General features: G+C 45.6%; 1 protein-coding gene across 3 annotated transcripts in view; it reads left to right on the top strand.

The window, feature by feature from the left end:
* Positions 1-18535, top strand: part of UVRAG (UV radiation resistance associated) — a 302745-nt gene extending 284210 nt beyond the window's left edge. For 2 of the 3 annotated variants that reach the window (XM_058690351.1, XM_058690353.1), the window contains exon 15: positions 11867-13779. In XM_058690351.1, the coding sequence (XP_058546334.1) occupies positions 11867-12569 (703 nt within the window). In that variant the 3' untranslated portion in view covers positions 12570-13779. Of the gene's footprint in view, positions 1-11866; positions 13780-18027 lie in introns of those variants that run through there. The other variant, XM_058690352.1, reaches the window with a different exon arrangement.
* Positions 18536-22586: the final 4051 nt, after the last annotated feature.

Below are 22586 nucleotides of genomic sequence, written 5' to 3'. Positions count from 1 at the left end.
TTTTTCACGTTATAAGTAATCCTGTAGTGTTCTTTTTTTTTTACCTGCTTTTTTACATGAACAATGTTTCTCAACACTTTGCCAAAAGAAAAGCCATAAGTTATTCCTTTTGAGTACAACTAATTAAATCCATTTATTCCTAAAACAAACACATTCCCTTAATACCCATTCTTTACTACGTTAGACCGGAAAGTGAAGGAGTAGAATTCAAGAAATAGAAGACTAGGTCCCTCCTTTGCAGTGTTTACAAGACTTGGCTCCAAAGTTGGACTGCACACATACTGTATTTTATTCTGCTTTATCCTGCCCTTCATCTCTTACTCTTCCCCCCTATACACGCACACACAGACTGATTAACTCCTCCTTATGCTTCAAGGCACCAATCAGATATAGCCTCCTGTGATGAGTCCTCCAGATGATAACTTGCTCCCTCCTCCATTACAATGTATGAAGTGTATATTGTGCACAAAGCACCATGGTGTTAATCGGTTAACTCTCTCCATCTTCTCTCTTACATTGGGAACTCTTTATTGGTAGAAACCTTATTTTATACACTTCTTTATTTCCAGAGCCTAGCAGACTGCCAGGCAGTGAATGTGGATGTCAATTATGTCTGCCAAAATATGTGTAGCGATACACGTGATCATATTAAACATCAGTTGGATAGTAAAATTCAAGTACTGAGGCTGTTCAAAGAGATCACATTAAACTGACATGGTTAAAGAAGGCTTATTGAAGGAGATAGGAGTTGAATTGGACTTTGGAAGATGGGTATATTTAAATGAATGGAGGGAAAGAATTAGCAGAAAAGCCACCTATATATCCCGTACTAAGAAGTCAGTGTTTTTTGGGAGGGACCCATCAGCATGTGCCAAGTATCAGCAGACAAACATCCTTCTAGATCTAAAGCACTGGGTTAGGTTTCAAGAAGGCTGTAGAGCTATGGTCTTTGCCCATCAAAAGTTTGACAAGAGTTTGCAGCATTAAAAATGACCTCTGACTACTTCATTATGACCTTTGAATTTAAACTCAATTTAGATGCAATTCCCTGTGTTTTAAGTTTGGAGTTTAACATTAAAGATCATTTTATATGATGCTTTGTCAACAATTTCTGTTAGTGGCTGGCGATATATAGTAAGCAGTATCATTATAGCTAATGTCAAACGACTGTTACTGCAACAGGCAGCCTTCCAAAGCATTTTGAATATATTACTTAGTTAACTCATTTAACTCTCACAATGGCCCCGTGAATTAGGACCCACTGTCCTCCCTCGCCTTACAAATGAGGAAACTGAGGCACAGAGAGGTTAAAATAACAATGACACAGCCATCAAGTGGAGGACCTAAAACTTGGCCCCAAGCAGAATAGCTTTACGGCCCCACTTTATTACTCAGTACAGCCTCTCTTATAACTATGTTAAGAACAAAAATGTTTTATACATGGGATTATTTAGCATCTTGTGATTCCAGAAAAGGAATGCTGTTATTATAACCCTCTCCTGGTTTTCTTTTTTCCCTTCTGACTGCTCCTTCTTGTCACATTTGCAGGCTCCCTCTTCCTCTACCTCGTCATAAAAACTGGAGCCCCTCAAGGTTCGGTCCTAAGCCCTCTTTTCTCTCATTTCATTCTCCAGTCCAAGGCGATCTTGTCCACAACCATCATTTTAATTATCACCCACTCTAAAATGAAGCACAAGTGTAAATCTTCAGCCCGGATCTCTTTTCGGATATTAGACCTCTATTCAGATTGCCCCCTGGATGTTTTCACAGCACATTCTGTGTGCCTGTGTTTTTTCCTTCCTGCCTTCCAACCCAACCACCGTAAGCCTCGTGGTCTTCCAGTGCTGTTTTCAGCAAATGGAATCTCTAGAAAACCATGCATAATCCTTGGTTCCTCCCTTTCTCTCTCATCCCCATATCTAATCTTAGCAGCCCCTGCTGATCTCCCCTAATATGTCTACTTGTCTATGTCCTCGTATTTCCATTCTGGTCTGAGCCTCCATCAACTCTCACCTGTACTGCTGCACAGCCTGTGGTCCCCTAGCATCGACTCGGGCCCCCCCCCCCCAGTCTATTCTCGAACTTCAGCCAGAGTGCACTTTCCAAAATACAAGTCAATCAGTCGATTAATAAATCTCTTTCTCTTCACCACCTTCCCCACACCCCCCCCCCCAAATATCCGTAGCCTAAAACACTTTCACGACTTAAAGAGAAAATTCTAGACATGGCCTATGGGTTTCTGCATGGTCTAGACTTTGTTTTCCTCTCCAGCTTTATATTCTACCATTCTGCTCTTCACTTCACGACCTTTCGGGTCCTCCTTGTTCTCTCTCCTTTTGCTTGGAATATGCTGTCACCTCTGACCCATTCTTCACCTGGTGAATGGTTTTACTAACCCTTCAGTTCTTGGCCTTTTCTGGGTCGGTTCTGTTACAAGCTCTCTTAGCCCATGTCCTCTCCTGCACGGCATGTGTCAGAGGTTATCATTTTACGTTTTTGTCATTATTCTGTGGCAGTCTCTGTCCTCTCCCATAGTGGTGTAACCTCCACAAAAGCAGGAACTGCGGCCTTATTTTCCACCATTATTATATCCCCAGTGTTTCGTGCATAATAGACACTCAATATATATTTGAATTAGGGAGTAAATCACTTCATTTGTTAATATGCATAGTTTCATACTGTACCTCTTTTAGGAGCACAGAGGACTACAAAAGATAAGGCTTCCAAGATGCTATTCCTGGAGCCCCACAGTCTCTCACTGTGTGATGATCCTGTGACGGCTAAGTGTAATTCAAGCCCTTCAGATGAAGGCCTCCAGCATCTTGGGAAATGGTGGCAGAGCTACTCATTTTTCTTTTAAAACAGCAAACAACTAAATCCCCGTGGTTCAGCTCATGTCAGAACTTATTAGAATGTGGTGGTTCAGCTTCCGCAGTATCTCGCAAAGACTTAAATTCACAGATTCTGCCATTGGCCTCTGGAGTCTAAAACCGCCTTTAGCTCGCTTTGCAGATCTACCTTTGAAATTCGGAAAGCATCCTCTGACCAAAGTTTTCGTTTGTTGAGTTCTCTCTGAGGTTGGGCGTTTTCGTTTGTCGAGTTCTCTCTCAGGTTGGGCTCTGTGACACTGCTGTTCCTCTGGTGTCCCTGGCAGAGGTACAGCTGCTTTTCTTCCTTTTTTTTCTTTCCCCCTAATTTTCAGCATGAACACTTGGTAAACTCCCGTGTCTCAACTGTTGGCCAGACACTCCAAAGGGTCCCCTGGTGTCATCCCTCCATCTCTGTTTCTACGGTCCTTATAATGTTTGTTGCCTGACTGTAATTTGAATACATTAATTTGTATGACGATTTCTTACAATGAGAGCTGATGGGTGAAGTGGTTGACTTGACTCCTCCTGGGACCCCTCTCTGTCTCCCTGAAGGATCACCCTCTATTCCCTGAGTCCAGGGAGCCCAGGCTTGGGACTGAACTGGCCTCCAGATGGGCTCCTGCCTGTGGGCACCCTCTGAGCCTCTGTCCGCTGTCCTGTGCTGAGGCCTCCCTTTCCCAAGCTAGGCCCCGTTGTCCTGATGGCCAGGCCCTCAGATCACATAGCCCCGGGAAATGGACTTCTTCAGCTCGCTTGTTTTACCCTTTGCCTGTGGAACTTTCTCTTTCACAAATAATTCATCTTTCCATCAGCCCTTAGTTTAAATAAAATCTAAAGGCTTCCTTGTTCAGTTATACCTTTTTAAACTTTGTGTTTTTATTTAGTCAGATTTTGGCAGGGAACCTTCCAAGCTGAGCCCAGGGGAAAGGTGACCATTGGCACAGGTTTCAGCCTCTGCTTTTGGCCCAAGATTGTTTCTATTTTTATTTTGTTTCTTGTTTCTCTTAACATCCAGGGCAAAGATTAACCACTTTTACTTATCTGGTAATGGTGAGAGGCCTTTAGACTGCTTGCCTGTGGTCAGGGGACTCCGTGCTTAGAAATGTTGACCCCCAGCCACCCCCCAGGAGGTTAAGAGCTAACTGTTACATTTGGCTTTTGCAAAACGAGGCTCTTTGCTTCCACTCGATCTGAGAGAGAGCAAGGAGAAGGACGGATCCCAACTTCTGCGGGGTTTTGAAAAAGGATAGTAGTCTAATTTATGGAGGTTGTTTTTTAAAAAAAACTAACTCTATGTCATAATTCTGTAGCTGCCAAAAGACGTAATTCTACCTCAGCTTCGCCTTGGCAACCTTCTTTTGGCACTCTGCAGCCCTGTCGTTGCTCTGCATTATTTAAGCAGTAATCTTTAAGAAGGTGAGAAACTATTATTGCTTTTTAGCACAGTTGACATTCTATTGGCACAGAGCAGTACCAAAGCTTCAAACATTTCTAATGGCCATAAACCAACTTAAACACCTCCATGCAGAGGCCTCACTGCCGTGAGGTCATAGCTTGCTGCAGGGGGAGAAAGAAGATCGAATGTTGTTTAAAAGTGGGTCTTTTTTTTTTTTTTTCTTTTTTTCTTTTTAAGTATTCTTATTCCACCGCGTTGTAGCTGTAGACTTTGGCCAGGATCCAGACAATCAAGATTTAGCATTTTGACCAGCTGTGATCTAGTAATGTTCCTCAGAGGAAACATTCTGTAGGAGGGAAAGACACATATTTGAGACGGTGAAGTGTGCTCTCTCCCAGTACCTTGATGGGATGGGACCTGGTTGTAGACAGATAAAACAAGGACAAGTGAATCTGGAGGAGAACAGGGGAAAAAAAAATCACTTCCAATAGCTAAAACTTCACCTCACCTTCGAGAACTCTCTCGATGTGGTAAATCTTTCCATTTTTCCCTTATTTCATTTTCCCCTAAGCCTCCACCTTTATATCATTTTGTGACAGGATGTACTTGTGTTTTCATAATTGATGCTTAGACCCATCAGCATTCTTATAACAGAATAACAATTCCAAGGAAATCAGAAAAGCCACACAAACTTAATATAGGCAAGAGAAGAAGAGAAAGAAAACATACCAAGCCATTCGGCCTAAAAATTATTCTTCTGAGTCTCACTCCTCCCTCAAACAGAAGTACAATCACATGTAGGCATTGTGGTGGCAAGTCCTGGAGACTGGGAGAGAGAAGGAAGCTAACGCTTACTTCGTCAGGTTGTGTTTGTTCAATCACAGTTAGTTGCTTTGTGGCTTGGGCAAGTTACCTAACCTTTATGCCTGAGTCTCTTCATCTGTGAAAGGTGGATTATGTTTGTAATACTTCATAGAGATGAGGATTAAATGAGACCATGTAGAAAGCTACTAACACAGTACTTTATCACACTTCATCAATGTTACCTGCCGTTGTTTTATTATTAATAACAGTCTGTGGAGTACCTCCTCATTGTACTAAGAGTGTTAGTCCTCACTGTAAAAATTGTTAGGTGGATATTCACGTTTTACAGAAAAGGAGACATTGGTTCAGAGCCGTGAAGTGCTTCACCAGTCTGCCATATCTCATAATGGCGGAGCTCCGTGTGGAGGTCTGGAATATATATGGGAGATATGGAAGCGGAAACATATTTTGGACCAGTGCTCTCTTACCCTGTTTTCTTTCTCCCAGTCCTTGTTCTTTTTAAAGGAGGCTATTGCCTTAGGCAGTACAACCAGCAGAAAGAGGAGGAGGAGGGGAAATTGTGGAGGCAAGAATAGCAGAGTGGAACGAACTGGGTTCTACTGTCTCCCAGATTGGCCTCATGACAAAGTATTTGTATAATGGTTCTAAAAGGCTGAACGGGGTCCTCCTCATTTAGGTTGGGACAACAGAAATTCTCCCTCTTGCAAAAATGCTTTCTCCCTGACGCTAAATTCATACAGAAAAATGATACATCAGAGGTCTCGGGACAACTGGAATGTACCTCAAAGGATTCTGGGAAGTTCTTTTAGTCCCTAAGCATTTAGCAGATCATGTAAATAGAGGCAGTTGAGCATTTCTACTTTATTCAAAGGCTCCCCCACCCCCGTCTACAAAAAAAAAGAAAAAGGAAAAAAAAAGCTGCAGTGATGTTTCACTTCTGATTGATTTAGTATTTTTCTTTCAATACTCTTTTACACTTGCCTTAGTTCTTTTTCTCCTTGCAGCTAGCTCCCTGATATGCAGAAGTGGAGAGGGGGCAGATGGGAAGAGTTCCGTTTGTCCCTGTTCTAAACAATTCTATGTAGGAAGAAACAGTAGGAGGAAGGAGACCTAGATTCTGGCCTTGCCTCTACTCCCAATTACCTGTGTTCCACGGTCTGAGACATCAATGCCCTTGAGTCTCGGTTACCCCTTCTGTAAAATGAGGGCAATTCTTTGGGAATCCGAAGCCCATGGAAGCTGGTAATAATGACAGCAATCACAATTACAGCTACTACTGACATTAGTGTGTACGTCGGGCATTCTTCTATTTCAGGTGCATTATTTTATTTAATCCTTACTGTAGTCCAGTGATCTGTTTATGAAGGAGGAAGCTAAAGCACAGAGAAGATAAGGGACTGCCTACAGTCATATAACAAGCAAGTGGTGAGTTCGACCTTAAGTTATAACTCCAAATAGACGGTCATGACTGCAGAGCTTGGAGGAGGGTCTGGGTTTTGAGCACCCTTCCTCATCACCACCACTATCTCCAGATATAGCTGAAGAGATAAAAAATAACCAACTGCAATAAATAAGGACTCACAGAATGAGAAAGAAATTAATCACCTTAATTTAGGGAGATCAGAGAAGACTTTGATCCAGAGAAGCCAAATTTAAACCAGACTATCCTCCTTGACCTCTAAACTCCAAACCACTTGACTTCTCCCTCATCAGGCTATTGTTTGTGACTCTAGGGTATCCTTTTGTACTCGTGGCAAAAGGTTGATTATGAAGTAATCTAACAGTCCCGATGCGGTTCAGTTACTCAACAACCTATCCCATGTTTCCCTAAACCGTGGCCTGGTAAATTGGCCATTACAATATCTGTGGGTTGTTGTTTTTTAATAAATTCCTTCTAATTGCAGCATTAAACCCCAGATGTCATGTTTCCAGGTTTCCAGTTTGGACTTAAGCCAAGCTGGAAAAGACATCCATCCACTCGAGGCAAACAGCCAAGGAGAATGTGTGCGGCAAAGTAGGGGACTTGGTCCAGTTACCAAACCTCGGGCTCCGGGCCCCCAGATCTAGCGCCATAGAACACAGAGGGAGCCTTGGCCGGAGTGGAGGACGGAGCAAAACTACCATGTTTCCTGCCGCATCCACCCCTCCCCCAAATATCCAGGTTTACTCTGGTTGTTTCTAAGAGTAAAAATTCCCCGTAAGTTATTCATCACAATTCAAATAATGCACTAATTTCATTTGATAAGTAAATTGTCAACAGCCTTTAAAAATTGGTCATGTAATTAGGAAGTCTATGCATTCTGACCTCTTCTTCCGTCTCGATGAAATCGTTGTAAACCCACGCTATAATCAGACAAAAAGAATCTTGAAACCTCCCAGGCATTCTTTTTTGATCTATCATTTGCCTCTTTAATTGCTACCTTTCTATTTTGTAGTGAATAATAGAAGTAAAATGTCCTTTTTTTTAATTGTAAGAATTTAGCTTGTACTAAAATGTGTAATGAAGGTTCCTTTTGGAAACTTTCTATCAAATGCAAAAATCTAAATTGTTTTATTAAAAATCTATGCATTGTGTTTTTATACAGAGATGCTCACAGCAATTTGTTTTTTAATAGTAAAATTTTAGAAATATCCTAACTCTACACAAATAAGAGAATAATATTCCATTCAGTGGAGCAGCCATTTAGAGTTATTTACCAAAAGATTTTAATAAATTCCAGTGGTGGGATACAGAATTACATATATACAACAAACATAACTTCAGGGTTTTTTCTCTTTTTTAATTAAACACATATATGTAAAATCAAAGCCTAAAAACAAAATACTCAAAATTATTCGATAGGCAATAGGCTTGTGAGTGATTTTTATTTTTTATGTAGTTTATATTGTTTGTGTTTTCCAGGGAGTATAAATTGTTATAATAATTAAAAATGCATGTGTGTTCGTATATATTTTAATGTAATCATTCAGCACTTCAGCTGTTTAGAACTCAGGTATCTGAAAAATCTGGAACACTGCTGAGATCCTGGAAGTAATAAAAAAATTAACTCTAAGCAGCCAAAACTAATGTTACAAAACTCATAAAGCCAAGTGTGTTATGCCCCGGCCATGTGCTGGCCCCTCACTCAAGCCAGTATACTCTTTTGCACACAGTTCTCAGGCCATCCACTACACGAGGGCACAGTGAGCTGGCAGACATTAACAAAAGACAAGGGCCTGCAGACAAGTGCATTGGTGCACATGTGCCACCAGCCTGGTGGTGAGAGAGGACCCAGGGAAGCGTGGGTACAGGTGGGAGAGCCCAGAGACCCGGACTTGTGCCCCTGACTGTCCTGTCATCTCTTCCCCATGTCCCAGTTCAGTAACACATGTTCATAGTGATGGCCCAGTGTTATTAAGAAAATCCTCTTTTCGTCAACTTACTCTTTTTAAGATTGTAAGAGAGACTTTGGGGCACCTGGGTGGCTCAGTTGGTTGAGCATCTGACTCTTGATTTTGGCTCAGGTCATGATCCCAGTGTCGTGGGATTGAGCCACATGTCAGGCTCTGCGCTGAGCATGGAACCTGCTTGGGATTCTCTCTTTCTCTCTCTGTCTCCCTTTCTCTCTCTCTCTCTCTCTCTCTCTCCCTCTCTCTCCCTCTCTTATATATATATGTAATAAGAAAGACTTTAATAAAAATGCTTGGAAAGTCTTATTGCACATGACTAAAATGGGGAGAAAGACAACATGTGGTGATTAAAGGGCAAATTTTAGATACGTAGCCTTCCTTGTCTACCTGTAATAACTCATCTTTTTTACCATTATTCAGGGGGGACATTTTACCATTACTTGGACTTTCCAAATTGTATCTGACGTTATCATTCCCTGGGTTCTCATAAAAATCTAAAGGAACTGGAGAATGCTGCAAAAATCAGGATGTCAGGGGGCACCTGGGTGGCTCAGTCAGTTGAGCATCCGGCTCTTGATTTCGGATCATGATTCATGAGATCAGGCCCTGAGTCAGGCTCTGCACTGACAGTGTGGAGCCTGCTTGAGATGCTTTCGCTCCCTCTCTTTCCACCCCTCCCCCACTTGTGCGCATGCATGCGTTCTCTCTCTCTCGCAAAGTAAACATTTTTTTAAAAAATTGGGATGTCAGAAAATGCCAAAGTCTCTACCTCGTACAGGTAGAATCCATCCGTTAAAATAGGAGTAGCATCCCAGAGCTTAGATACAGGCTGAGTGGGTTAGATGAGAAGACCTGTGTAATGGCATTTAGCTTGAGGTGTGGCATTCCATTGGCACTTAGCAAGTGTCAGTTGAATTTGAATATGACTTTCCCACTTGGGACGCAACAGACAGCGTGGGCTCTGGAGTCCGACCAAATTTGGCTCAGATGTGGGCTCTGCAGCCTTGAACAAAACCACCCACCTGCCTACCTTTTCCACAAGGTAGATGTGAGGGTTCAGCTTTATTGATGTACAAGAAAATGGTAGCTGCCTTCCCATTATAGTTGAGAGGAGGGATGTGACACTTTATTACTCTTCTGTTATACAAAGCTGTGGAGAGCTTTCAAGGGGTCTCGGAATCAACGAAGGCTACAAAATCCCCTGTTCTCTTGTGTCGTAAGCACAGCTTGCGCCCAGGTCTGTTCCTCATGCCCTGCTTTTTGTCAGCCCACCTGCAGCCCAGCAGAGAAGCAGAGCAGAGAGCCCACGGGGTGGGGCCGGGTGGCGGTGGCAATGAGGGTATCATGTCGTTCACCCTTCGTGGCAGTGAGTGCTTAGGCACCTGGCCTCTGGCTGTGTGCCAGCGACGTCACCTTCAGCATTCCAGGCTGGTTCACTTGGTGCTTCTCACCCTCCTGGGCTGGGGTGGCAGCTGAAAGCTTGGCCCGTCTGCTCCAGAAAAAAAAGGGTCTGTGGGTGGTGCTGACGCTTTGTTTTGGTTTGATTACCTGGACCCCCTGCAAAATCATTCAGAGAGGGACACTGTCAGCAAGTGGTACAGTAAAAACAACAAGATTGGCAAAAATGTGCGGCTTACCCAATCGCTTTGAGTTTTGACAACATATTAACTGAAAACCTAGATTAAGGCCAGTAGATTTGGCTCTGTTTTGTTTTGTTTTTCTTGAAGACTAAAAACAGTAATTTTCTGGGCTGCTTGTGCTGTTTTATATGCACCCCAGTGACCACCCCTAATTATGAAATCTCTCCAGGCACCCACGCTCATAGCCAAGCAATGGAGTCTGGTAGGCCCATGGATTAGAAGTCTTGTGGTTGCCTTTTTGCAGGAAGAATAACCCTTGCTTAGGTGTCAGAGACCACAGGCATAATCTAGCATCAGAAAAAATCTGAGAGAAAAGGGAGCAGGGAGCTGGCATAAGAGCTCGTGGCTGTGGACACGGGTGGAAGGAACCCTAGACCCTTCCTTCTTTTTCAGGGCACTTATCACAACTGTAATTTCAAAATGTATCATTTCAATAATTATGGGGGCCTTTCTTCTGCAAGATTGGAAGCTCCTCAGAGGCAGGGCCTGTCCCGTCTTGTATCTGTTTTCCCTCCCCGAGGCTGGCACATGTAATAGCTGTCTGTTGGGTGAGTATAGTTTCAAGCCTTGTCTCTTTTCCAGCCGAGTAGCTGTTTTGTAAGTCACTTCTGTGCGTGTGTCCTCATCGGAAGAATACAAGTCAGAGGGATCTTGTGTTTGCACCTCCGTCTCTGGATCAGTCTTTTCGTATCAGTGAATTGAGCTATCTTCATCCAAGTGTAGTATCTAGAACTGTGATCAGTGCCACAGGGGTGGCTTAAGTAGCCCAGCATTGAACACGACCGTCATTTCCAGGGTCTGGATACTCGATTTCTATGAACTCATTATTATTTATTGTTTCAGACTTAAGAGCAATAGCGTATACCCTGCTTTCTTGACAGGGTTTTTGTGAGAACCTAGTGAAATGGCATATGTGAAATGTCTTCAGGAACTAAAATGCTAAACAGTGATTGTTATTGCTGGCCCAAAAGTATCTTCCTGAGAAGGGACTCAACTTCAAAAGAAGGCACTGAAGACCGAGTATTGTAAAATGTGTGTGTGACTGACCTGATAGAAGAGAAGCCATTTTCCAAGTTAATTTTTCATTAAGAAAAATATAGATAGATATACATATTAGATAGATAGTAGTCCATTAGATAGTCCATTAGACAGATAGATGTCTCCTTGGTTCCCTCTCTGCCAGTTCTCTAATGCAGGGTGATTAGCATTTGGGTATCAGAAAACCTGTTGGTCATCGGGTCGTGAGGCGTGGGTTGTAGTCTAGCCTGCCACTGCCTCCCTGAGGTTATCAGGGACAAGTCATTTAACTTCTCTGCCAAATAAGGATGCCTGCTTCATGACGATAAGTTAAGCATTGAATAGTTAATACAAGAATATAAATACCGATAGCCCTTTGGACCAGTAAAGTTGATTACATCCCTCAGATGCCTTTTTTTCCAATCCCACCTCTCCAGGTACTTCACCTCTTCCCCAAAGACATGATTTCTCTCCTCTCGCACCCTGAGCGCCACCCTCTGGATGGATCGTAGGGTGTCTTGTATCCTTCTTGAAGGAAGCTCCCAAACTTGAATTCAGACTGCTTCATATTTTTTCTTGCATCCGGACCCTACAATTAATACTAGACTTGATTATTATCAATTTTTATTATCTCAAACCTAAATATGTTGTTTCCTGTCTCTGGATCCGGAAGTCTTAGGCCGAGTTCGAAAGCTGAAAATAACTTCTCGTTTTTGTTTGTCTTCTAGCGATAGACACCACACCTCCAGCGCAATCCCTGTTCCAAAGAGACAAAGCTCCATATTTGGAGGTGCAGATGTAGGCTTCTCTGGGGGGATCCCTTCCCCAGACAAAGGACACCGAAAACGGGCCAGCTCAGAGAATGAGAGACTCCAGTACAAAACCCCTCCTCCCAGTTACAACTCTGCGCTAGCCCAGCCGGTTACCGCCATCCCTTCCGTAGGAGAATCCGAGAGAAAGACGACATCTCTGTCCTCCTCCTTGGATACCTCCTTGGACTTCTCCAAAGAAAGCAAGAAAAAAGGAGCTGACTTGGGTGACAGATTAAGCGGAGGTCACGTGAGTGTGAACACTAGCCAAGAACAAGAAGGAGCCCTCTCTGGACTCCCAGCCGCCGTCAACGGCACTCTCCTGCCCGGCGAGCAGGCTGGCTCCTCCGGCGTCCGGCTCCCGGGGGCATTCCTCCCGGTCCCGGAGGCCGAGCTCTGCTGTACTGTGGAGCAAGCGGAAGAGATCATCGGGATGGAAGCCACGGGTCTCACCTCGGGCGATCAGCTAGAAGCCTTTAACTGCATCCCGGTGGATAGCGCCGTGGCAGTGGAGTGTGACGAACAAGTCCTGGGAGAATTTGAAGAGTTCTCCCGAAGGATCTATGCACTGAACGAAAACGTGTCCAGCTTCCGCCGGCCACGCAGGAGCTCCGATAAGTGAAGTGAGCAGCCGGCCGGTAGGACCAGGATAGAGTCGCTGCCCGAAATGAGGATAAAGCTGCACTGGTTACCCCTTGTAATAATTATGACACGAAATGAATATTAATGGAGGATATTCCTCGGGAAAACAGACTTTGTAAATCACGGAGGGGCTCAGGATCGTTGTGTATCAGTGGGCCAGACAAAGTTAGAGTTTGCTTGCAAGGTTTGCTTTTCAGGCCTGACAACTGTTTTAAGGCAAAATTCACTCTCTAGCTCGAGTCACCTTAAAGATATTTGTCTGCTTTTTAATTTACACTTCCGTGTTATCCTCAGAGGGAAGATGATAATATATAAATAATATGATAAACTCACCTTTAGTTTCTCATAAGCATTTGCCCTCAACATAGTTTATAAAACTTTGGAAAACCGAATATTCAAAACAAAGGTTTTCACCAGTTAACTCAAAGACCTTTGACCATCCGTTAGTTTGATCAGTAAGAAGCACAATGGTCCCCTTACACCCAGGCCCATCTGCCCCTGCTCCTGCCCCTGCCCCCAGTCAGCCTCTCTGCTGCCCCGTCTTCACAGCAGGTGGGTCGTGCACCCTGAAAACTGAGGACGGCAGAATCACTGGTTCCCGAATGCGGTAGCCAAGACCTTCCACCTCCTCAGATCAGCCACGCCCTTAACGTAACCCTCCAAGGAGAGGGAAAAACTTCCCCTCTGGTAGATCCCAGGGGACCCTCAAGGGCTCCCAAGGTTGCAACAGTCAGATGACATCCAGTGTCCTCTGGGGGCCAGAGTTTTTACGTGGGCAGACGCTGCAGTCAAAAACCAGGCATGCTTTCTGGCAGTGCACTCACCAGACAAAAATCCCCATATGTAAATCCCATGTTAATTTATTAAATTTCAGTTGGAAAGGAAGGCGCTGTATATGATGAAATACCCGTAGAGAGTCAGGCTGTCCAGTGTGCCGACAGCAAGGCTGTTGAGATAGTTGGATGAAGAGGCTTAGATGAGGCATAGAATACTATTGGTGTATGTGCAGTTGCGTTCATATTAAATTATGTTCTTCAAGTCCAATTTCATCCCCGGAGCTCAGATTTCATTTACTATTGCCATATGCTTTATATACCCAAGGACATTGCCTCAGGGTTGCAAGCTCTTTAAGGAAAATTTATGCATATACCCATGTATTGTATAGAAGAATAAAAACTGAATTTACTTCACTTGACCTGATTTGTTCTTTCCAGTTCTGAAATCCTTCTCGAACCTACATCTCCATCTTCCATCACGACAGGACGAGCCTGGACAGAAACCGTGGCTGTACCTAAGCTTATGTCATTGACTCGAGCGTGTGCTGTTCCGCACAGCAGCGCAAACACCTTCACAGGTGTTCTCTCCAGGAACTGCATTTGTCCGAAGTAACAGCTTAACTCCTAGGTTTCATGGTCATTTTCATATATTGTCCAAGCACTCCTGGGCTCAAGTTCTCATTTACAGCCTTGTTGTCATGCAGAATGGTTCGTGTTGTTGTTTTCCATATGTAAAGAGAACTCACACAACCCACGCTTGACACATGGACCCAACCTGCAAGCAATTAAGAGCTTTAAGTTGATCTGAAGAAATCCATCGTATTTCACATAAAGAGGTGGAACCACTCCAAACCTAAAGCAGAAGCACTCTAGAGTCACGGCTTCTTCGCAATGTCCTGCCATTCACGGTAGAGTCAATGAGGGGGGAGATATCTGTGGTCTTACATCACGCTGGGCTGTGTGGGATCCTCCAATGAAATAGCACTTACCCCACCCAAAAGAAAAAGGTTCTGGAAGGATTGTGTTAGTATTGAACAGTGGAAGGTACATCACATGTGGCTTAAAGTCCACATATGCGGGTGGACTTTGAACTTCATGCCAAACTTAAAGACAGTGCATTGAGTTGTAGGCCCTCTGGCCTAGGTCCTGGCGCCCCCAGGCAGAGGGACCACACGCAGAGCAGCCACGGGGGCAGTGTGTACCTCAGGTTCCACAGAGCCAGAGAGAGCTGGGGCTCTGAGACTCCATCTGCCAGTCTCCTATTTGTGGACTCCCTGATTCTGGGATCCACAGCTTTGTGCGCGCGTGCACACACACACACACACACACACACACACACACACACACACACCAGCAGCGTGGGGCCCTGCCACTGAATGTGATATTAGGTAGCTCAGAACTGGTTTCCTACACTGGCTTGGTCCCCACTGTGTTCGACGATGTTATGCCTCAAAACACCACTTACGTTTGGGTTCGCTTGGTTTGGGTTTCAGGTTTCCATGGAGTCTGTTCGATACCTACAGTTTCTGCCTTGACTTGGGGTAGAACCAACAGTATTGCATGTCTCCGGGAGGAGCTCTGTTTGACATTTTCCAAAGCTGCAGAATTCGTTTTGCCTCTGCTTGCAGTGGCCAAGGCCAAAATATGGGATGAGTTATTATCTCCTACTAATCTTTTTAATTAGCCTTGTAAATCGCTAAAGAAAATAAAACTTGCTTTGAGGATATAAGTTGAAATGAAAATCCACTACTATCCATGTCTGAACTGCTAAGAGCCCTTTCCGTTTTCATGTAGCGGAGACACTTTGAACGGCCGGCAAGTGTTATCAAATGAATATTTGATTGTGTTCCCTCTCTCCACTTCCCCTTACCCACTTTAGAAATTCCAAAGATTTTTTTTTTCCCCCTCAGAATATTAGTTTTGGAAGATTGTATCCAGCTCTATTTTTTTAGCGGTTCTAATGGTGCCCATTTATCCTGACCTAACTGGTTATTTAAATAATTTTTTAAACCACCACCAATAATAAATGGCATGTGAAACTGATCTGTTGGTAATTGGAAGAAAACTCAGCATCTGTATTTATAAAATAAAATTGATTAGTATTTATTTTGAGAGTAAAAGTGTATGTTATTTCCCAGCTATGTTTGAGTCCTGTCTTCTTCATTGTTTTGAATTTCATATTGGAGCTGAGTTAACTATGAAAACCTTGTTCATCAACCATCAGCCAGCCCTTTCACATTTATTGAGCTAACTCTGTCTCTGTCTGTGAGGGACTGGGCTAAGCAAGGTTAATACAAAGATGAATAAGCCCTGGCCTCTGCCATGGTCTCTGGGGGTGGAAGGTAAGGAAAAAAGGCCTATTAACAATGTACTATAATTCAGTGTGACAAATCCTGTGATGGAGAGCGGTATAGCCATGCTAGGGAATGCAGAGAAAGCTATTCTGACTCAAGAGTCTGGACCAGTTCATGGAGGTAATGCAGATGAAAGACAGATCCGCTGAAAGATACAGGAGAAGTTACAGGTAGAGGGAACAGCATGGGCAAAGGCCCAGAGGCAACGCAGGGCCTGGAGTGTTTGCAAAACAGCAAGGGGCCTGAATGGGTGTGAAGAAAGGTGAGAGGAGAGGTTGAATGGCAGGCCGGTAGGGAGGGCCTCCAGGTGCCGAGACAAGAGATTTCAATACTTGCGGTGGGCAGCTGCCAGGCACCCTCTCCAGGCTGCCTACTGGGCAGAAGAGTAACTTGCTTAGAGCCCAGTACCAGCCGGCAGCCAAGTCGGCGCTGGGCTCTGGTGGTAGTCGCTTGAGTCTGTTGAATCTTCTTTCCTATTTTGTTGTGCAAAAAAAAGTCTGCGTCTGAAAAAGAGGTGCATCCTTGGGCCCCCAGTGTTTTCAGGGCAAGTATCGCATAACAAACCGCGCGCATCCCCGGGTGGTGTGAACAGCCAGCGTCTGTTCTTTAGAAGCTTGGTTCCGAAGGCCCCAGCTCGGCCACTTTGAACCTGTGATCCTGGGCAAGTCGTTGGCCTTTTAAGGAGCCCATTTCTGCATCTGTAAAAAATTGGACTGAACGCCATCCTTGCCGTTACATTTCTATGGGGCCTGCGCCATCAGTGGTGGTCCCTCTCGTCCTGCAGGAGGCCACCACGTAGTGACAGAGAGGATGCCCGGGACTCGCTATCACCGTTTCCCGTTCTAGCACTTGGGCACGGCCACTTCCACTCTCTGAATCTGGCCCCTCCTCTGTCCAGTGGGGATGATACCGCCTGCCCCCACCCCCACCCCCCACCGGGCTTGTAGAAGAGACACGTGCTTGTAAAGCGCTTAGCGATCATTACAAAGCACCATGGTCACTGGGAGGCGTTGGTCATTCAGCAAGGATCCTGGCATCACGTGCATCAGGCCTTGGTGGGGCAGCCGAAGGCGGAGATTTATTCTGCACGCACGGAGACTGCGTCAGGACCGAAGCTGGTCTTTCGGAAGACTAAGCTCTAAACAGATGTCAGGTGTTTTGAGGTGTTTTAGTGGGTGGCATGGACACAGTGTTGAGACAGGGTCTGTGAGCCTAATTAGCTTAATTTGCATGTTTTTTAACACCTGGCAGATGAGCTTATACAGGCCCACCTCATCCATAAATATTCTCTTACGCGGCTTCTGGCTACCTCACCGCAGGCTGAACCGGTGCCCAGGGCTCTTCATCTTGCTTGAAGTAGATACAAGCTTTTTTCTTTTTTTCCCTCCCAGCGCATCTAATTACAGTTTTGTAGGTAGACAGCTCAGCCTTGTGGATTTGAAATGAATAAAAAAACACACGTCTATAAAATAATTCCACACATCTTAGAGGCTGGCAAGGTCAGCAATCCAGAAAAAGAACGGTCTTGAATCTAGATAAAAGTGAGAAAGACTGCCAGTTGGGTGACGTAGCTGTAGCCAGCCTAGCCCGGGCACCGAATTACAAGCCGGGGAGCGGCGGGCTTGGATCCCTCCGAACCGATTCGAATGAGCTTCTCTCGGTCCCCACTAATTACGAGCGGCAAATTAGAAGGAAGGGAAGGTGGGTGTGGACAGAAATATTGGATAACCCGACTCTTAAGAGGCAGATACATGCGGGAAGGAAGCAGTCTGGGTATGTGAGCCCTCAGCCCGGCAGATCCCACCCAGCCCGCTGCTCACTGGCTGCGCCACCCCCAACAAGGCGCTTGACTTCTCTGAGCCCAGGTGCTCCTCTGAAAAGACAAGCCAGTCCCTTGCTCGGGTTGCCCCTTGTGCCCGGACAGAGATTCCTCCTGCCTTAAGAGCAAATTGGTGTTTGTTCTTCAAAAGCTGCCTCAGATTGCCTCGTGGCCCAGAGCGCGGCAGAAAAAGAAAGAACCCTCAAGTGTCCTTCTGCCGGTTGTAAAGAACTTAGGGCTAAACCATTTAACACAGCCTGCCTCTGGTCAGGGTTTCAAGAAATTCGGCTAGAATGCCTTTTACTGTTCCTAAAGATGGCCCTCTGTCATCAGAAAAAGGATGAATTGATTTTAGTTGGACAGGAAAGTGCATGAAATATTTTAAGGGAATATATTATTCTGAACGGTTGAAATAAGTTTTGATATTTGAAGGGCTGAGCTTGTTCTCTCAAAAATTTACTTGCAAAAAATGTGCTAATTCCCTTATAGGGAACAACTTATTCCTCAAGGAACCCCGCATCGCTATGTTTTCCACAGACTTCTTGCTCTTCGGGTGAGGGACCTGGCCACTGTTACTGTGACGTGAGACGACCTCCCCGCCACCCAGGCTACCGTTCATGCAGATGGTATGTGAACTTTTGCTCGTGCAACAGAGGTCTCCAGAACCTATGTACCTTGAGGCCAGACCCTTTACTTCTAGAAACCTGCCAGTTGCCTTGACTTCTCTGTTCCCAGCCCCGTCTAATCCCTTTGGTGGCACACAGAGGGTGCTCATGAAGTTGGGGGGAGTGGGAGAACGAGACAGAGCATTGATCCAAGGATTTTGTAACTCACACCTGTGTCTGTCTCACAGTCCCTTGGTAGCTCCGTGAAGGCATAACGTTCCCAGAGTCAGCACCAAAAGTCACTGATGACCTTTAGAGGCAGAACCGTCCAGGGCTTGGTGGAGACTGTGGAGCTGAGTTTTTGCGAACAGTAAAAAGAGGTGCACATTTGAGGGATTATCACAGGTTTTCAGTAAACATCCTGAGTGGTAATGAGCCCCCATTCGCTGGGAAACCCGTGCAGGGCCCGAGCCCCTGCTGCCCTGCCCTACAGATTATCTGCACTGGGGAACCTGCTTTCTCTCCCCAGTGATGCCAAAGCAGGCCCTGACCTCGCCCCAGGGCCTCTTCTGCACCCTAAGCCTTATCAAGGCCCCTTATGTAGCCCGCTCCTTCTCCCCACCCATCTGAACATCCTGCCAGCTGCCTTCTTACAATATAGCTCTTCCCCATTCAGTAGCCCCTTGCTAAGAAGGAGGAGCAAGTCGGGAGGACGTTTCTGCCCAGGGAGTGGAAAAAATCAGCACCTCATGAGCATTGTGTTGTGAGGTGCACTGCAACTTTCCAGAGAGTGGAAATGCGTATTTGTAACGGTCAGGAATGCGATGTAACTGTCAAAGTCCATGAACCCGGCCATGTAAATTGTGACTCACAGACATACAAGATAGAGGGAGCCAGAGCGTCAGGGAGGCTTTTTTAAGGACTCACCTGAGATGCGGCCAACAGATCTGTCAAGGGGATAGAATGGGGGCAGGGCTACGGCCAGGGCAAGAAGCTGGAGACAAGGAACCGCCAGGGACCTACCTGTATTTATCTATCCCTTCCGCAAGTAGCTACTGTCTGCATCCTGCATGCATGGAGGAGCAGTGAGGGAGCGGGGGGGGGGGGGGGGGCAGTGAGAGTGGGGACAGCGAGTGTAGACGACACAAGTTTACTGGTAAAGAAATGGAGAAAAATAGGGTGGGAGCTGGTGCGGAATGTCAGGTGGAGGGCAGATTTCATATAAGTGCGAATGGAAGAATCTTAGCGGGCAGCAGGTGAGTTCAGAAGAAGGCAGAGCAATCAATGAAAGGAGCACCCTGAGTGTGATGCAGACATTACCTGGGTCAGAGGACAGGAGGGAGGCAGGGAGGGCGGGACTGGACCAAAGCGTCCTTCTGCAGCGGGTGGGAGCTGTGGTCTTCCCACCTAGCCCCGATGCCTGGGATGGGGGCCGGATGGGATGACTGTCCCAGGGTACAGGCCCGGGACAGAAGGGGCACCGTGAGGGTGGTGGGAGCTTCCTGGCCTTTTGCAGAAGATTCCTGAGGTTCAGGGGCAAAGATTGGCTGGCTGCCCAGGGAGGGGGCCGCTGTGGCTGGGGTTGCCACCTGGATTGCAGTCACCTCCGCCCTGGCTCCCTTCGGCCACCTGCCGCCCTCCACACTGCAAACTCCACGCTGCCCTAGACTGCTCTAACCCTCCAGGAACTGTGACATACAGGAAAGAGACAGACATTACTCACCTCTGCCGGAGGTATTGTACTCGCTAGTTAACCAAATCATTGATAAGAGGAAGTTTCTCTTAACAGAAACATTCCAAGCAAAAGGATTCAGAAGGGATAGTAGAATTAAACTATAACATCTAAGACAATGATCGTCGGTGACGGCTAGTGTCACAGAGAGAGAACCAGACATTTTATGGCTCCTGATAAAAGAGCACCCATGAAGTAGCCTTGTGAAAAGTTTGACCGTGTTTAAAGTTTGCCCCTCAATGTGGTCAAACCTGTCTCTCCCTGTGATGTCCGATGCAATAGACACTGGTCGTGAACAGCTATTAAGTAATTGAAAAGTGGCTAGTTCCAACTGAGATGCGCTATGAGCATGAAATATGCCCTGAGTTTCAGAGATTTAGCACAAAAATAGAATGATAATTTTATGTTGATAACTTTCGTATTGATTACATGTTGGAATGATAATATTGTGCATACGTTGAATTAAGTAAAATGTGACAACTAATTTCATCCGTTTCTTTTGCTTCTTAAAAGGTAACTACTAGAAAATTTAAAACTACATATGAAATTTGCATTTGTGGCTCACTTTGTATTACTGTTGCACAGAATGGCTCTGGATCTAACTACTAGTTACTAGGAAATTCAGAGGGCAGATGAGCATGTTCATGCCTGGAATACACAATCGGCAAAATCTAAACAGTGGGAAACCCTACAGGACAAACAAACAAATTGGTTTCTCCAATATATTGTAAGAAAAAATAGAAATGAGGAGGGGAAAATCTATTAAAAAGAGACTCAATATCTTTGAGGCATATCAATCAATCCCATTATGAACCTGGTTTGGTTCCTAGAAACTAAACCAAACTGAATAAAAAAAAAAATAAGGGACAATCAGAAATACTGACTAAACATTTGATTGTATTAAGGACTTGTTATTTTTTTAGGTATGATAATAGTAATAGAAAAGATTTATAATAGTTTTTTTTAATTTTTTTTAATTTTTTTTAACATTTTTTTTCTTTTTGAGTCAGGGAGAGATAGAGCATGAACAGGGGAGGGTCAGAGAGAGGGAGACACAGAATCTGAAACAGGCGCCAGGCTCTGAGCCCGACGCGGGGCTCGAACTCACGGACCGCGAGATCATGACCTGAGCCGAAGTCGGCCGCTTAACCGACTGAGCCACCCAAGCGCCCCTATAATAGTTTTTTTAATTTACTTATTTTGAGAGAGACAGAGACAATGTGAGTGGGGGAGGGGCAGAGAGAGATGGAGAGAGAGAATCCCAAGCAGACCCCGCACTGCCAGAGCCAAGCCCAACACGGGGCTCAAACCCGTGAAATTGTGACATGACCAGAGCCGAAACCAGGAGTTGGACACTTAACCGACTGAGCCACCCCGGTGCCACAGTAATAGTTTTAAGTCTGTTATCTCTTAGCGATGCATGCTGAAATATTTACAGATGAAATGCGTATGTCTAGGATTAGAGAGGGCAATGTAGTGGGGTGTAGAAGATACCGGATTGGCCATGGGTGATGGGTGAGAGGTAACTGGGGGTCCATTACTCACCCCAGTGCCTCATGGCCTACACCCTGCCCTCCAGCCGGTTGGATGCTTGCCATTCCCAGAATGCCTTGCATCCCCCAGAGCCTGGCATATCTTTCCCTGTACCCCACAGAAAACGTCTGTTCATCCTATAAGCCAAGGTTCAGCCATTCCCTTCCCTCGTTAGAGTCCTCCCTGCCCTCTGCCCAGTTTCCATCCCCACCTCCACCCCACACAGGGGGCCACCCTCCTCTGTGCTCCTCCAGCCACTTGTGCATGCTTCCAATACAGCCCTTCTGGCATTTTTCCTAAGGGTGTGCCCCCCCCCGGCCCCTCCCTTCACCTCCTAGAGGACCGGCCCTTTGTTTAAGTAACAACAAGTGCCCAGGAAGGTTTGCTCAGTGTCCGTGTGCCGAGTGCCCGTTTTACAGATGAAGCAGTTGAGGCCTAGAGAAGTCAGGGTCACAGCCAAGTTCCCAGAGCTAAAACATGAGAATGCTAGAACATGAAACCAGAACCTTCGATTCATTTCTTTGCATTACATCAGAGCCCCAGGCCACAGTTCCCTTCCTTCCTTCCTTCATTCATTTAGCATTGATTGGGCGCCCCCTGTTGGTTGGCACTGGCCAAACAAATTATGGGGCCATGACTATGAAGAAAGGCCACAGGTGACCGTTGAGGAGTATGACACAAAGGAGCCACTTTGTCCTGGGATCTCAACAGGCATCACTGGGGAAGTGGAATTTAAGCAGATCTGAAGCCACAGAGAGCCCATCCCAGGCCAAGGGAATAGCATATGTGAGGCTTTGGACCAGAAAGGAGCAGAGCACATGCGAAGGCCTCAAAGGTGAGTGGGGCTAGAGTAGAGTGATGAGGCCCAATGCTGGAGAGGTGGCCAGGGGCCAGGCTCTTTCAAACTGGGAACCACAGACAAAACCGTCTCCTCTATCAGGATGGTTTGCCTCCAGTTGTGTATTGTAGTGTTGATGAGCTTTTAGAAATAGAAATGCCTCCTGACCCTTCTAGCCGGCCCCCTTGGGGCTCAGCTTCCGTGCTAGCCCCGGCCTTTGTGTGGACCATCCCCCCGGCACAAGGAAATCTACTTAAGACAGTAGGTTCCAACGCATGGCCACAGCCCACATGTGCAGAAATGTAGCTTTATTTCCCCATAAACTGTCTTCACCCAAGCG

This window comes from Neofelis nebulosa, chromosome 10, assembly GCF_028018385.1.
Source record: "Neofelis nebulosa isolate mNeoNeb1 chromosome 10, mNeoNeb1.pri, whole genome shotgun sequence".
NCBI classification, from domain to species: Eukaryota; Metazoa; Chordata; class Mammalia; order Carnivora; family Felidae; genus Neofelis; species Neofelis nebulosa.
Note: the sequence above shows the minus strand (reverse complement) of the source record. Positions and strands in the feature narration are given on the sequence as shown.